The sequence below is a fragment of the Cyanistes caeruleus genome, chromosome 17 (assembly GCF_971803275.1).
Source record: "Cyanistes caeruleus chromosome 17, bCyaCae1.hap1.1, whole genome shotgun sequence".
Lineage (NCBI taxonomy): Eukaryota > Metazoa > Chordata > Aves > Passeriformes > Paridae > Cyanistes > Cyanistes caeruleus.
The window spans coordinates 16222122-16236056 of NC_141717.1; the positions used below are offsets into that span (position 1 = coordinate 16222122).

At 65.9% G+C, this 13935-nt stretch overlaps 3 protein-coding genes across 37 annotated transcripts in view; 1 reads left to right on the forward strand and 2 right to left on the reverse strand.

Moving 5' to 3' along the window:
* TNRC6A (trinucleotide repeat containing adaptor 6A) overlaps nt 1-831 on the forward strand; it is a 43617-nt gene extending 42786 nt beyond the window's left edge. For 24 of the 34 annotated variants that reach the window (XM_086854008.1, XM_086854007.1, XM_086854014.1 and 21 more), the window contains one exon: nt 1-41. This exon is cut by the window's left edge and continues 1906 nt beyond it. The gene's annotated coding sequence lies outside the window, so the exon portion shown is untranslated. The other 10 variants (XM_086854016.1, XM_086854018.1, XM_086854012.1 and 7 more) reach the window with 1 other exon arrangement.
* Nucleotides 373-8172, reverse strand: LOC147650095 (uncharacterized). 2 transcript variants are annotated; one of them, XM_086854039.1, is made up of 11 exons: nt 8076-8172; nt 6093-6188; nt 4269-5999; nt 4019-4131; nt 3888-3946; nt 3635-3792; nt 3383-3545; nt 3122-3313; nt 1798-2013; nt 1079-1232; nt 373-933 (listed from the first exon to the last, which is right to left on the reverse strand). In XM_086854039.1, the coding sequence occupies exons 1-11, from the start codon at nt 8140-8142 to the stop codon at nt 859-861; spliced, it is 3024 nt and encodes a 1007-aa protein (XP_086710165.1). In that variant the 5' UTR covers nt 8143-8172; the 3' UTR covers nt 373-858. The 2 variants fall into 2 exon arrangements, with proteins under 2 accessions (XP_086710165.1, XP_086710163.1); XM_086854037.1 differs by having other exon boundaries at nt 3888-4131.
* A 1484-nt stretch (nt 8173-9656) lies between these two features.
* NDUFAB1 (NADH:ubiquinone oxidoreductase subunit AB1) lies at nt 9657-12817 on the reverse strand. Its single transcript, XM_023937171.2, has 4 exons — nt 12557-12817; nt 12376-12463; nt 10451-10557; nt 9657-9827 (listed from the first exon to the last, which is right to left on the reverse strand). The coding sequence occupies exons 1-3, from the start codon at nt 12800-12802 to the stop codon at nt 10466-10468; spliced, it is 426 nt and encodes a 141-aa protein (XP_023792939.2). The 5' UTR covers nt 12803-12817; the 3' UTR covers nt 9657-9827; nt 10451-10465.
* Between the last annotated feature and the right edge of the window lie 1118 nt (nt 12818-13935).

Consider the following 13935-nt stretch of genomic DNA (forward strand, 5'->3'; position numbering starts at 1 on the left):
ATATTAATAAATCATGATGTTTTTGGCTGCTCAGCATATAACTGTCTATTTTTTGTGACTTTATTTGTAGGCTGTTTTCTATACGATGAGAATATCGACCGATCCGATAGCTCTGTATTCCCATAGGTTGAATTTTCTTTTAGCAAACTGATTTTTTTATGAAGAGATCTGCATTTTATTCTAGCAAAAATCTCCCTCAACGTGCCCCCTCTGAGACTATGAGAGTCTAAGTGTAGAACTGCAGCTTGCTTTTCCTTTTCTATCCGAGCACCTTTGGGACCCCGTTGCCCTCTCCCTCCGTGCAGCGCCCCATTTCCAGCCCCCACCATTTGTGCCCAGCTCGATGCTCCAGAGGACACGTGCGAATAAGGAGAGCATTTTGGAAAATAAACTTTAATGCTTACAACATCCTGGTGTTTATACCTCATTGACATGAATGGTGATGAACGACGCAGCAGCGCTTTCGTGCATCTCCCCGCGGTGTGGCTGAGCTCGTCCTGCCGTGGGGCAGCGCCGGCGTGGCCCGAGCGCCACGCGCCCTCCGGAGCCGCCAGCCTTTCTGCCCGGACTGCCCCTGTAAGTCCTGACCTGGTGGATGCCAGCACTGTGTGTCCTGACACCTCTCTGTATCTGCCTGCTCTGGAGTCCGCAGTCCCAGCCAGAGCGTGCGAGGCCCGGACAGGAACCGGGGCAGGGGCTCGCCGGGCCCCCGCCCCGCTGGGACTGACATCACTGACATCACACCCGTGTTGATTGTATCGTCCAAGTGTGTGGAATTCCTTCACTGAGCTCGTTACGTGGAAATAAAATGTGGTTGGTTTTAAAGCTGAACCTCGTTGCTGTCCGTTGTCCGTGGCCTCAGGCCGTCCAGCTCCGCTCCAGGGTGCCCAGCTCCAGCCCCTCGCAGAACGACTGCGGCCAGCGGGCCTTGCGCTGCACAGAGCGAAGTTGTGCCCTCAAGGAGCTGCTCTCCCCAGCCAGGGACTGCTCCCAGCGCTTCCCTGGAGTCACCCTGCCGGGATGGGGTGCACAGGGCACCTGCTCCCCCTGCCAGCCCTTCCCCGAGCCCCTGGCTCACCGGTCGCTGCCTGGAGAGCTGGTGGAGGAGAGGGAAGGGAGCCCACTGGATGGGCTCCATGGGCCAGCTCGACACGGAGATGTCGCTGGCTTTCCCCGAGTCCACCATGGGGTCATTCATGCTGCTGGAGCTGGTGTCCCAGTCGTAATGGAAACTGGGAAAAGAATCCATGGACAGTCAAGAGAAGGGGGTAGGAGTCAGGCTGGTGTAGGAGAGGAACTCTGCTGTGCCCTGGGGATGATGAAGTTGGGACAGTGCCAAGCTCAGGCCCCAGAGCTGAGGGAGCACCCGGAGCTGTGGCTTTGCTCCTGATCCTCCCACGGCTGGGGGTGTTCCTGCCCATCCTGCCCTTTGCCAGTAGAGCTGGAAACTTCCAGGGCTTTTTCCGTGGACACCCCTGGAAGCTGATTTGATTTTCCCATGAGCACACAGAGCCACCCTTTCCTGCAGATGAGAACTCTCCTCCCTTACAGCAGTGCCAGCTCCTCCCGTGGGAGAAAATAAAATAAACTAGGTGCTGCTCCAAGGACTCCAGGGGCTGGGGGGCTGTCAGAGCTCCCGGCACTGTCCGTGGTGGAGCAGACACAGGCTGGGCAGGGATGCAAACACGGTTCCAGGGATCCGTGTGCCCCAAAGCCCTCCCTGCCCAGAGTCACCAGAGCCCCCCGAGCGAGCCCCGGGCCCGGCCCTGCTCCACGGGCTGGGAAGAGAGTCCCTACCTGGGCTGGCACTGCGGGTGGGCGCAGGGCGCCGGGCCCCGCTTGGCACCGTTGGTGACAGCCGAGTCCCCCTGGCAGCCGCTGTCCAGGACCCGGAGCTGCAGCAGCTCCTCCGAGTTGCTGAAGGCCGGGTTGTCCAGCGAGCTGGCCGAGGGCAGCCCCGAGCCGGACCAGTACTGGGCAGAGACATCGTCCAGGCGGCAGAAACGGCGATAGCTGCGGGCAGGACGGGCACGTGCTCAGGTGTGAGGCACACACAGGTACACACAGGTACAGGTACACACAGGTACAGGTACACACACACAGGTACACACAGGTACACACAGGTACACACACACACAGGTACACACACACAGGTACACACGCAGGTACAGGTACACACAGATACACACTGGTACACACACAGGTACACACAGGTACACACAGGTACACACACACACAGGTACACACACAGGTACACACACACACAGGTACACACACAGGTACACACACACACACAGGTACAGGTACACACATACATACAGGTACAGGTACACACAGGTACACACGCAGGTACAGGTACACACAGATACACACTGGTACACACGCAGGTACACACAGGTACAGGTACACACACACAGGTACACACACACAGGTACACACACAGATACACACAGGTACACACAGGTACAGGTACACACGCAGGTACACACACAGATACACACACACAGGTACACACACAGATACACACACACACACAGGTACACACACAGATACACACACACACGCTCATCCACACGTCACACACCTGCACAGCAGCACAGCCCTTCAGTGGCACACAGCCCCAGTCCCCAGCAGGCCCTTCTGGCTGCACCCCACGTCCCGTGCCCGGGAGCATCCCCTGGCACCCCGCACACACCCGGGCGGCCGGGGGGCACTGCTGTGCCTCTGGGAGCAGCCGCTCCTGGGCCCCGCAGCTCAGCCCCAGCCCCGCACATCCCACCGCCGCTGTCCCAGCGCTGTTTTCCTCTGCAGAGCCCATCCCCAGCCCTGCACATCCCACCGCCGCTGTCCCAGCGCTGTTTTCCTCTGCACATCCCACCGCCCCTATCCCAGCGCTGTTTTCCTCTGCAGAGCCCATCCCCAGCCCTGCACATCCCACCGCCGCTGTCCCAGCGCTGTTTTCCTCTGCACATCCCACCGCCGCTATCCCAGCGCTGTTTTCCCCTGCACAGCCCAGCCCCAGCCCAGCGGCCCCACCACGGCTTTCCCTGCTGCCCCTCGCCCCCAGCAGAGGCAGGAGTCCCCAGAGCCCCAGGCCGGCCCCAGGGCTCCGTGCTCCCACCTGCTGCGGCTCTGCTCGGCCCTGGCCTCCAGCAGCAGCGCCTTGAAGCGGCGGACGGCGAGGACGGCGAGGACGGCGCCCAGGAGGAGGATGCTGAGCAGGACCCCGGCCGCCGTGCCCAGCAGGCCCTGCTGTGTCACCCGGTAGTCACAGCGCAGCCCCATGAACCAGAAATCGCTGCCCACGGGGCACCTGCAGCGAGCGGTCCATCAGCGCCGGGGGACGGTGCCCGGCAGCCCGGGCTGTCCCCGGGGCACTCACCGGCAGCGGGGCTGCTGGTCCCGGCCGTGCGAGCAGATGCCGTGGTTCTTGCAGTAGTGGCGGTGGCAGAGGGAGGTGCAGGTCGCGTTCCCGTCCGCCCTGGCCACGCAGGCGAAGCCGGCCGGGCAGGAGAGGAGCAGAGCGCAGGGGTCCAGCGGCAGCGCTGCGGGGACGGGGCCCGGCCGTGTCACCCCTCCCTGCCGAGCGTGTCCCCACCCTGGCCCCGGCCCCGCGGGACGGCCCCGCACTCACCCAGAGCCTCGTGGCGCAGGACGGGGGCCGTGCCCACCGCCAGCCCCGGCCGGGCACCGGCCGAGCCCAGCGCGGCCCCGAGGAGCCGCTGCAGCCCCGGCAGCGGCAGCTGCTCCGCCGCGAAGAGCGCCTCGTATCGCAGCACCACGCTGCCCTCCCTGCGGGGACAGCACCGCACCCGCACTGCCGCGGCCCCGCTCCGGGACAGCCCCGCCGGGAGCGCCACACGCTGCGGGGCTGGGCCACCACCCACCTGATCCCTGTCACCTCCAGCCGCAGGAACCCGGGCACCGACGTGAAGAGCGGAGTGACCTGCACAGGTGGGGGGAGCTGAGCGCGATGGCCCCGGTCCCGGTCCCGGTCCCGGTCCCGGCCCGCACTCACCGTCCGGTTGAAGCTGTCCAGCAGCTCCTGGCGCTCGTGGGAGCCGGGGTCCCGCAGGGCCGGGACGAACCCCATGTCCAGCACCAGCTCACAGGGGATGCGCAGGAGGGATTCTGCAGGAGGAGATGGGGACCAGCAGGTCATGACCCCACCCCAGGGGCCACCGCCACGACCCCCCATGCTGGTGGCCCCCAGGGCTTCTCCCCCTCCTGGCGTGGCCCAGCAGAGGATCCCGAAACCTCAGACTCACCTCTCAGGAGCGGGGGCTGATCTTCCACGATGAACACCTGGGGGGCCCTGCCCACCCCAGCCAGTGTCCCCTGCGGGGTGTGAGTGTCTGTCACCCCTCCGGGGCTGCCCGATGGCTGGGCCAGCTCTGTGTCCACAGCAGCTGGAGGGGACTCAGGGCCCCCACCATGGGACTCTGTGGGCTGCTGGGGAGGCCCGGGCACCACAGTGGGCACATGAGTTGGGGACCCCCGTGTCAGCCCCAGCACATCCCCCTGCAGCACGGCAGCACGCGGCTCAGCTGTGACCGTCCCCATGTCCCCGAGCGCTTCTGGGCTGCTGGCAGTTGTGACGGTGGCAGTGACACCGGTGGTGGTGGTGACGCCGGTGGCCGTGGTCAGTCCCAGGGAAGATGCAGGCTGGGAAGATGCAGGCTGGGACAAAGCTGGCTGCTGGGAAGGCCCAGCTGCTGAGGTGGGGGCCAGGCTGCCCACCCCCAGCTGGGTCCCCCCCAGCGATGGAGAGCTCTCAGCAGGACCCACCCTCGAGCTGGAGTGGGGCAACTCTGGGGAGGGGTCTCCCAGGGGGGTGCCCAGAGCGGGGCTGAATCCCAGGGCCCCCCAGGCAGTGGCGGGGGAAGGCAGCAGGGTCACTGCAGAGCCACTGCCTGGGACAGGCTGTGGGGACGGGGGGGTATGGGAGGATCCAGGACCGCTGTGTGTCACCTGAGCCACAGCGGTGCTGCCAGGGGACAGGGGGACAGGGAGCTGCCCTGGGAAGGCTGACGGGCTCAGGGGGATGTGACTGTGCTCAGGGGGAACCTCTCGGTCAGGTGGCCCCAAGACCCCTGTGGTCAGCTCCAGGGCTCCTCCCTGGCCAGGAGATGTCACCCCTGGGGTGCTGGCCATGGTGGTGGGGAGAGGCAGACCTGAGCCCCTGTGTGTGGCAGGCAGCAAGGCTGGGCCTGTCCCCACGGCTGGCCGGGCTGTGCTGGCCAAAGGGCCCCCACCAGGCCCAAGGGACAGTGCAGAGGGGCGAGGGGCAGAGCGGGGACCCTCCTGTGGGCGGGAAGCAAAGCCCTGGCCTCCTGACAGCCCTGGCAGCCCCCAGTGTGTCCCCTGCAGTGTCCCTGCGGGGGTCAGTAGCCTCTGCAGCCCCCCAGCAAAGGGTGATGTCCCTGTTGTCCCTGGGGCTGAGCTGGCAGTGGCCAGCACGGTGCTCGGGCGGGTCCCTGGGGCGCTGTCACCCAGATGGAGAATGTCATTCTGGTTCTGCACGAGGGCTGTCCCAATGGCCCTCCATCCCCTCAGGGAGCTGCTGGACCTCCACCGTCCCCTGGCAGAACCTGGCACTGTCACAGAGGGTGGTGAATGCGAAAGCGTCCCCTGCGCTGTCGTGGCACCTTCTGCTGCCCCATGTCCTGCAGGGTCAGTGCCAGGGGGGTGCGTGGTTTCAGGACCTGTCTCTGTCTCCCCAGGGGCTGCACTGGTCACCCCCAGAGCGGCAGGGGACAGCAGCTCCCTGCCTGCAGACACCGCGGGCCCCCGGGGCTGGGGGCTTGTCCCACCCGTCACCCCCGGCCCTGTCCCCTCCCTGCCCGGCCCGGGGGTTCTGGGGCTCTCCTGCGGCCTGGAGCTCTCGGCTGTCCCCGCGGGGGTCCCAGGGAAGGGCAGCAGCTCAGCCTCCGTCCACAGCTGCCCCACGGCCTCTGGTGCGGGCGCCTGGCCGGTGGCGGCTCCGCGCTGCGGGCGATCTGCGGGCAGAGGCAGAGCGGGGACACTGAGCGGGCCCCGCCGCTCGTGGCTGGCACCCGCTGCCACCGGGGGCTCGGGAGGGAGGGCTGTACCTGGCCGGCAGCGCTCCCCCGCCGCCGGGCCCAGCTGGCCGCAGGGGTCGGCAGCGCTGAGAGCGGGGCAAAGCCGAGCGCAGCATTCCACGAGCACTGGGAGAGAGGGAAAGGAACAGCGTGCACCAGTGCTGGGCATCCTGCATCCTGCGCCAGCACCGGGCACCCACCCCCCTGCTACCGCCCAGGGCGGGGGGCTCCTCCCTTCTGTTAACCGGGGGGGGCTGTGCTGAAGGGATGCTCCGGAACCGCACGAACCCAGCTGGGGACCACCGAGTGCCGAGTCCACTGCTCACTCTGTCCGTGCTGGGACCCCCGGCTCACCCCGAGCCCGACCGGCCCCGGGCACAGCAGCGGCTCCGCGGGCAGGGCACGGCCCCAGCGCCCGAGCAGTGCCCCGGGCAGAGCCTCCGGGGCCCCTGGCGGCTCCTCTCCATCTCCAGGGACAGCGGGTGGTGACCGCCCCAGAGGGGCTGGGACTGCACGGGGCCACCACGAGCCCAGCGGGCCCCGCTGTCCCCAGCGCCTCACCGGGGCTCCCGGAGGGGCAGCGCCGCCGCCCTCGAGGCCACGGAGTCACCCGGGCTGGTGGCACAGCCTGGCACGGGATGGCCAGAGCTGGCACGGGATGGCCAGAGCTGGCACGGGATGGCCGGAGCTGGCACGGGATGGCCGGAGCTCGGCACGGGATAGCCAGAGCTGGGCACGGGATAGCCAGAGCTGGGCACGGAATGGCCAGAGCTGGGCACGGGATAGCCAGAGCTGGGCACGGAATGGCCAGAGCTCGGCACGGGATGGCCAGAGCTGGCACGGAATGGCCAGAGCTCGGCACGGGATGGCCAGAGCTGGCACGGAATGGCCAGAGCTCGGCACGGGATGGCCAGAGCTGGCACGGGATGGCCAGAGCTGGGCACGGGATGGCCAGAGCTGGCACGGGATGGCCAGAGCTGGCACGGGATGGCCAGAGCTGGGCACGGGATGGCCAGAGCTGGCACGGGATGGCCAGAGCTGGCACGGGATGGCCGGAGCTGGCACGGGATGGCCAGAGCTGGCACGGGATGGCCGGAGCTGGGCACGGGATGGCCAGAGCTGGCACGGAATGGCCAGAGCTTGGCACGGAATGGCCAGAGCTGGGCACGGGATAGCCAGAGCTGGGCACGGAATGGCCAGAGCTCGGCACGGGATGGCCAGAGCTGGCACGGAATGGCCAGAGCTCGGCACGGGATGGCCAGAGCTGGCACGGAATGGCCAGAGCTCGGCACGGGATGGCCAGAGCTGGCACGGGATGGCCAGAGCTGGGCACGGGATGGCCAGAGCTGGCACGGGATGGCCAGAGCTGGCACGGGATGGCCAGAGCTGGGCACGGGATGGCCAGAGCTGGCACGGGATGGCCAGAGCTGGCACGGGATGGCCGGAGCTGGCACGGGATGGCCAGAGCTGGCACGGGATGGCCGGAGCTGGGCACGGGATGGCCAGAGCTGGCACGGAATGGCCAGAGCTTGGCACGGAATGGCCAGAGCTGGCACGGAATGGCCAGAGCTTGGCACGGGATGGCCAGAGCTGGCACGGAATGGCCAGAGCTGGCACGGAATGGCCAGAGCTCGGCACGGAATGGCCAGAGCTGGGCACGGAATGGCCAGAGCTGGCACGGAATGGCCACGGCACGCGGCCGGCGTGCCCGCCCCGCCGCCCGCTCGCCCCGGTGCCCCGCGGCCGGGCCCACTCTGGGTAGGTCCCAGCGACACCGAGCAGCAGCCACCGCCCGCAGCCCCAGCGCCATGGGGGACACGGACCCGCCCGGTGGCGGTGCCGGTGGCGGTGCCGGTGCCGGTGGCGGTGCCGGTGCCGGTGCCGGCCCCGCCGCAGAGCGCCGGGATGCACCGGCCCTGCCGCCGCCGCCCCCCGAGCGCAGCATCCCCCGGCCAGGGAGCGGCGGGGCCGGGGACCCTTCCCGGCTGTGCCCCCCTCCCCCGGCCCGCTCACCTGCGGCCGCCAGGAGCCGGGGCAGCGGCGGCCGGGCCCGGGGCAGCGGGAGCCGCGGCCGCTCCATGGCGCGGTGCGGGCGGCTCTGCCGGCAGGAAACCCCCGCCCGCTCCCGCTGCGGCGGGGCGGAGGCGCCGGGAAGCGCAGCCCCCGGCCCGGGCCCGCCCCACGCCACCGCCACCGGCACCGGCCCCGGAGCTCCTTCCTTGCCTCCCTCCGGGCCGGGCGGAGCGGGGCTCGGCAGCGGGACCCACCCCGGGACACGGCTCAGCTCGGGGCCGCCTGCGGGACTCGGGGCACTCACAGCTCCTGCCTGGCCCCCTCCCAGCGCTCCATCCCGGGACACTGCTCTGCCCCACGCTGTGAGCCGTGCCAGGCCAAAGGCTCCCCCGGGCCACCGGTGTCAGCTCCGGCTCAGCCCCTCATCCCAGCCCTCGGGGTCACCACACCCGGCAGAACCAGCGACCACTCCCCACCATCGGGCATTCTGTGCCCACAGCACGGGGAACCCACCCCAGACACAGCTCCAAACCCACGGGGAACCCACCCCAAACACAGCCCCAAACCCACGGGGAACCCACCCCAAACACAGCCCCAAACCCACGGGGAACCCACCCCAGACACAGCCCCAAACCCACGGGGAACCCACCCCAAACACAGCCCCAAACCCACGGGGAACCCACCCCAAACACAGCCCCAAACCCACGGGGAACCCACCCCAGACACAGCACCAAACCCACGGGGAACCCACCCCAGACACAGCACCAAACCCACGGGGAACCCACCCCAGACACAGCTCCAAACCCACGGGGAACCCACCACAGACACAGCACCAAACCCACGGGGAACCCACCACAGACACAGCACCAAACCCACGGGGAACCCACCCCAGACACAGCCCCAAACCCACGGGGAACCCACCACAGACACAGCACCAAACCCGCTGTCCCCAGCTCTGCTCTGCAGCTGCTCAGGAAACGTCTCAGAGCTCAGCCAGGCTGTGGAGCCAGGGAGAAGTTTCCAAGGGCACAGTGGGGGCAACACTTGTGCCCTGGAGCAGAGGGTCACTGGTCTGCCAGGGATCCCAGTGAAGTGCAGCTCCTGAGAACAGCCCACCACAAGACAGCAGCACTGCAGCCTCTGCTCCATTTTCCATCCTTACCTCCCCCATTGCCAGAGAATCTGTTATCCACTGACACTTCCTTGGCTCCCAGCCTGCCAGTGCTGCTGTGATATGTCAGTGTTTCTCCACTCTGAGGAAAATGAGTGCTCAGGAATAACCTGTTCCTGCCTCGTGAGGGTTAAAGCAAGGCTCCAGTGCTGAGATGAACCGGGTGTACAGGAACAGTGATGTGAAATTGCTGTTCAGCAGCAGGAAAATCATCCCCCCCCCTTATTTTCCATCAGGAAAGCAGAAGCCTTTCACACAGAACTTGTTTTCACCAGCAGCGATGAAATAAACAGTTACAAACATGCAGGGCAGAGCCAAATCTCAGGGCAGGCTCCCCAGAGCATCCTTCACTCCCCACCACCACCACCAGGATCCACCCACTGTGAGAGACAGAACAGCCACCACCAGAATGGTCTTAACTCTTTATTCCTGTTTTTTTCTTGTTTTTAAAGGACAACACATTCAGACAGTTTTAAATACAACATCCACGTGCAGCTTCCCAATGAAGGCCTCAGTGGGACAGCGTGTGCGCTCCCATCCATCCCTGCCGGCACCAGCCCAGTCCTGGTGTGGGACAAGTCCTGGCAAAGCAAAATCCACGTTTTAACATCTCATCAAGCATTCACAGGTACAGCAGGGGGTCGGGACGTGCTGAGCACTGCACACAGGCACAGAAGGAGCCCCCAGTTCTCCCCACCCCGGCCCTGGGCAGAGAAGGGTCGCAGCCCCCCTGCCCCAGGGAGCTGGGGGGAAGCCTGGAGCCACACAGGAACAGGCAAGAATGTGGATCAGTGCTGCAGGCTGGCCTGAGGCCACCTCATTTCCCCTGCAGCCCTCCCCGGTCGCTCCTATAACCCTTTCCTGCCCATTTCCTTCCCGGCTGTGCGGAGGAAACGGCAGCGGCGGCAGGGCTGAGGTGCCCCCGGGGCACGGGGAGATGGGGGACGTGGCTGACACCAACTTGCCACCCCCTGCTGCCCCAGGGAGCAGCCGAGTGCTGGATGTGCCAGGCAGGACGGGAGGCTGAGCCCCACGTCCTCTCTCCAGCTGCAGGTGCCCCAGGAGAACACCCCCCAGCCTCAGGAAAGCACAGCCCACTCGCCCTCCCTGCTGCTGCCAGCTCCCTCCGAGCTGCCCCCCATCCCCCTGCTCTGCCCCCAGCCCTGTGTGTGCCCAGGCACCCTCAGAGCACCCCTGAACTCACCTCTGAGGAACTGCTTCACTCGTAAATATCCTTCTTATCTGCAATGTAATCTACAATCTCCTGAGGGCACATCAGCTTCTCTGCATCTCCATCAGGAATTTCAAATCCTGCAACAAAGGGGACCCGCTCAGCCCAAAACCGATGGAAGTGGGAGCTGGGCGAGGCAGGGATGGCTGCTGGCTCAGGGGACAGACAGACAGCCAGCCCGAGCTGGCACTGCACCACTGCCCTGCCCAAAGTGACAGCACTTCCACACAGGGGACACGGCAGGCACAGCAGGGCCACTGCCCCTTGTGCCTCGTTAAAGCCACCAGTGCCTTCCCAGAGAGCCCCAGACTGGGATGTGTGACAGGGGGACGCTCCTGGACCTCCAGGCAGCACCTGAAGCCCCTCAGGCTGGGTGTGCTGTCATGAGCAAACACCAGCACAGGGCACCAGGGCTCTTGGTGGTGGAACCCGTCAGAAACAGCCCAGAAATGCCTTTTCTTTTTAGCATTTCCAGAAATGCCTTTTCTTTCTTAGCATTTCCAGAAATGCCTTTTCTTTTTAGCATTTCCAGAAATGCCTCTTCTTTTTAGCATTTCCTGGCCACACTCACAGCTCACTTGGGGATTACAGACACGCTGCCAGAGAAGGCTCTGAGAGTGAAACATCCACCTTGGGCTTATACAGTGACCAAACCCCAGGGACATCTATGGCCCAAGGTGACATTTAGGTACCTGCTCCAGAATTCATGAGCTTTAGAGGGAAGCGTGAAGAAGTCCAAGGGAAGTAAAAAAGAATATAAACTGATAAGGAGAAAACATCTTTTTTTTTTTCTCTAGTACAATTAAGGATGAAAAAAATTCTGGTGAGCAAGAACAACCTGAACTGTCTGGGATTTGTGATCTGCAGTGCCAAGCTCAGCACCCACTGCTCCCCTTCCCCCTCCCTGGGTGGTGCCCATGGGGGGTGGGAGAGAATTCATCCTTCCAAAAGGGCTGAGCTCAGGAGCAGAGGGCCACATTCCCAACTCCCAGGGGTGCCCAGCTCACTGCTGGCTCTGGAGGTTCACCCTGCTCCAGGGATGGCTCTGGAGGTTCCCCCTGCTCCTGGGATGGCTCTGGAGGTTCACCCTGCTCCTGAGATTTCTCTGGAGGTTCCCCCTGCTCCCAGGGATGGCTCTGGAGGTTCACCCTGCTCCTGAGATTTCTCTGGAGGTTCACCCTGCTCCTGGGATGGCTCTGGAGGTTCCCCCTGCTCCAGGGATGGCTCTGGAGGTTCACCCTGCTCCAGGGATGGCTCTGGAGGTTCACCCTGCTCCCAGGGATGGCTCTGGAGGTTCACCCTGCTCCCAGGGATTTCTCTGGAGGTTCCCCCTGCTCCTGGGATTTCTCTGGAGGTTCCCCCTGCTCCTGGGATTTCTCTGGAGGTTCACCCTGCTCCAGGGGATTTCTCTGGAGGTTCACCCTGCTCCTGGGATTTCTCTGGAGGTTCCCCCTGCTCCTGGGATTTCTCTGGAGGTTCACCCTGCTCCAGGGGATTTCTCTGGAGGTTCACCCTGCTCCTGGGATTTCTCTGGAGGTTCCCCCTGCTCCAGGGATGGCTCTGGAGGTTCCCCCTGCTGCTGGGATTTCTCTGGAGGTTCACCCTGCTCCCAGGGATGGCTCTGGAGGTTCACCCTGCTCCCAGGGATTTCTCTGGAGGTTCCCCCTGCTCCCGGGCTGGCTCTGGAGGTTCACCCTGCTCCCAGGCATTTCTCTGGAGGTTCACCCTGCTCCTGGGATGGCTCTGGAGGTTCACCCTGCTCCTGGGGATTTCTCTGGAGGTTCACCCTGCTCCCAGGGATTTCTCTGGAGGTTCCCCCTGCTCCCGGGCTGGCCCTGTGCGTTTCTCCCTGCCCCACACGGCACAGGCCAGCGCTCCCCGGTCCCCGTCACCGTTACCGAACTCGTCCTCCATGGCCATGATGATCTCCACTTGGTCCAGACTGTCCAGGCCCAGGTCCTTCATGAAGTGGGACTCGGCTGTGAGCTGGGGAGGACACGGCGGTCAGCGGGACACGGGCACGGCCGCTCCGGTTCCGGCGGAGCCCGCGGCCCTGCCGCCTCCCCCCGTCGCGCTCACCTTCTCGGGGTCGATCTTATCGTAGAGCTTGAGCACGTAGAGCACCCGCTCCTTGATGTCGGCCAAGGTCAGGGGCGGCAGCTCGGAGAAGGCGCGGCAGAGCGGAGCGGCCCCGCGGGGCGGGCGGAGCAGCGCGGGGCGGCCCGGCGGGGCGGGCGGCAGGCGGCGGAGCGAGCGGAGCGCGGCGGGGCGGGCGGGCAGCGGCCGCAGGCGGCGGGCACAGGACGAGAGGACACGGGCCGCCATCGTCACTGTCCCGGCGGAACCCGCGCGGCGCCACCGCCCGCTGCAGCGCCCTCTGCCGGCCGGCGGCCGCAGCGCCGCGGGGCGGGACCGGGCTGGACCGGGCGGGACCGGGCTGGGCCGGGCTGGACCGGGCTGTGATCCGGGCTGTGATCCCGGCTGTGATCCGGGCTGTGATCCGGGCTGGACCGGGCTGTGATCCGGGCTGGACAGGGCTGTGATCCGGGCTGTGATCCGGGCTGTGATCCGGGCTGTACCGGGCTGTGATCCGGGCTGTACCGGGCTGTACCGGGCTGTGATCCGGGCTGTACCGGGCTGTACCGGGCTGTGATCCGGGCTGTACCGGGCTGTGATCCCGGCTGTGATCCGGGCTGTACCGGGCTGTGATCTGGGCTGTGATCCGGGCTGTACCGGGCTGTGATCCCGGCTGTGATCCGGGCTGTGATCCCGGCTGTGATCCGGGCTGTACCGGGCTGTGATCCGGGCTGTACCGGGCTGTACCGGGCTGTGATCCGGGCTGTACCGGGCTGTGATCCCGGCTGTGATCCGGGCTGTACCGGGCTGTGATCCCGGCTGTGATCCGGGCTGTACCGGGCTGTGATCCGGGCTGTGATCCGGGCTGTACCGGGCTGTGATCCGGGCTGCACCGGGCTGTACCGGGCTGGACCGGGCTGTGATCCCGGCTGTACCGGGCTGAACCGGGCTGGACCGGGCTGGACCGGGCGGGACCGGGCTGTGATCCGGGCTGTGATCCGGGCTGTACCGGGCTGGACCGGGCTGGACCGGGCTGGACCGGGCGGGACTGGGCTGTGATCCGGGCTGTGATCCGGGCTGTACCGGGCTGGACCGGGCTGTACCGGGCTGGACCGGGCTGTGATCCCGGCTGTGATCCGGGCTGGACCGGGCTGCACCGGGCTGTACCGGGCTGGACCGGGCTGTGATCCCGGCTGTGATCCGGGCTGTACCAGGCTGTACCGGGCCGTGATCCCGGTCCTGGAACACCTCAGTGCGGGAGACTCCAGCCCCTCTCCGGTGTCTGTTCCAGGGCTCGCTCACTGCACAGAAGTTCTGCCTCGTGTCCAGCTGGAACTTCCCATGCCCGCAGCCTGTCCTATAGCTCAGCACCACCGAGAAGA

Bases quoted from the DNA above. Each gene is read 5' to 3' on its own strand.
- NDUFAB1 (XM_023937171.2), bottom strand. From the start codon at position 12,802: ATGGCGGCCCGTGTCCTCTCGTCCTGTGCCCGCCGCCTGCGGCCGCTG. The intron at 12,464-12,556 runs GTGAGCGCGACG...TGTCCTCCCCAG, and splicing joins ATAAGATCGACCCCGAGAAG to CTCACAGCCGAGTCCCACTT. The intron at 10,558-12,375 runs GTAACGGTGACG...CCTTTGTTGCAG, and splicing joins GGCCATGGAGGACGAGTTCG to GATTTGAAATTCCTGATGGA.
- LOC147650095 (XM_086854037.1), bottom strand. From the start codon at position 8,142: ATGGAGCGGCCGCGGCTCCCGCTGCCCCGGGCCCGGCCGCCGCTGCCC. The intron at 1,233-1,797 runs GTAGGGACTCTC...TTCTTTTCCCAG, and splicing joins CACCCGCAGTGCCAGCCCAG to TTTCCATTACGACTGGGACA. The intron at 934-1,078 runs GTGAGCCAGGGG...CGCTCTGTGCAG, and splicing joins AGCTCTCCAGGCAGCGACCG to CGCAAGGCCCGCTGGCCGCA.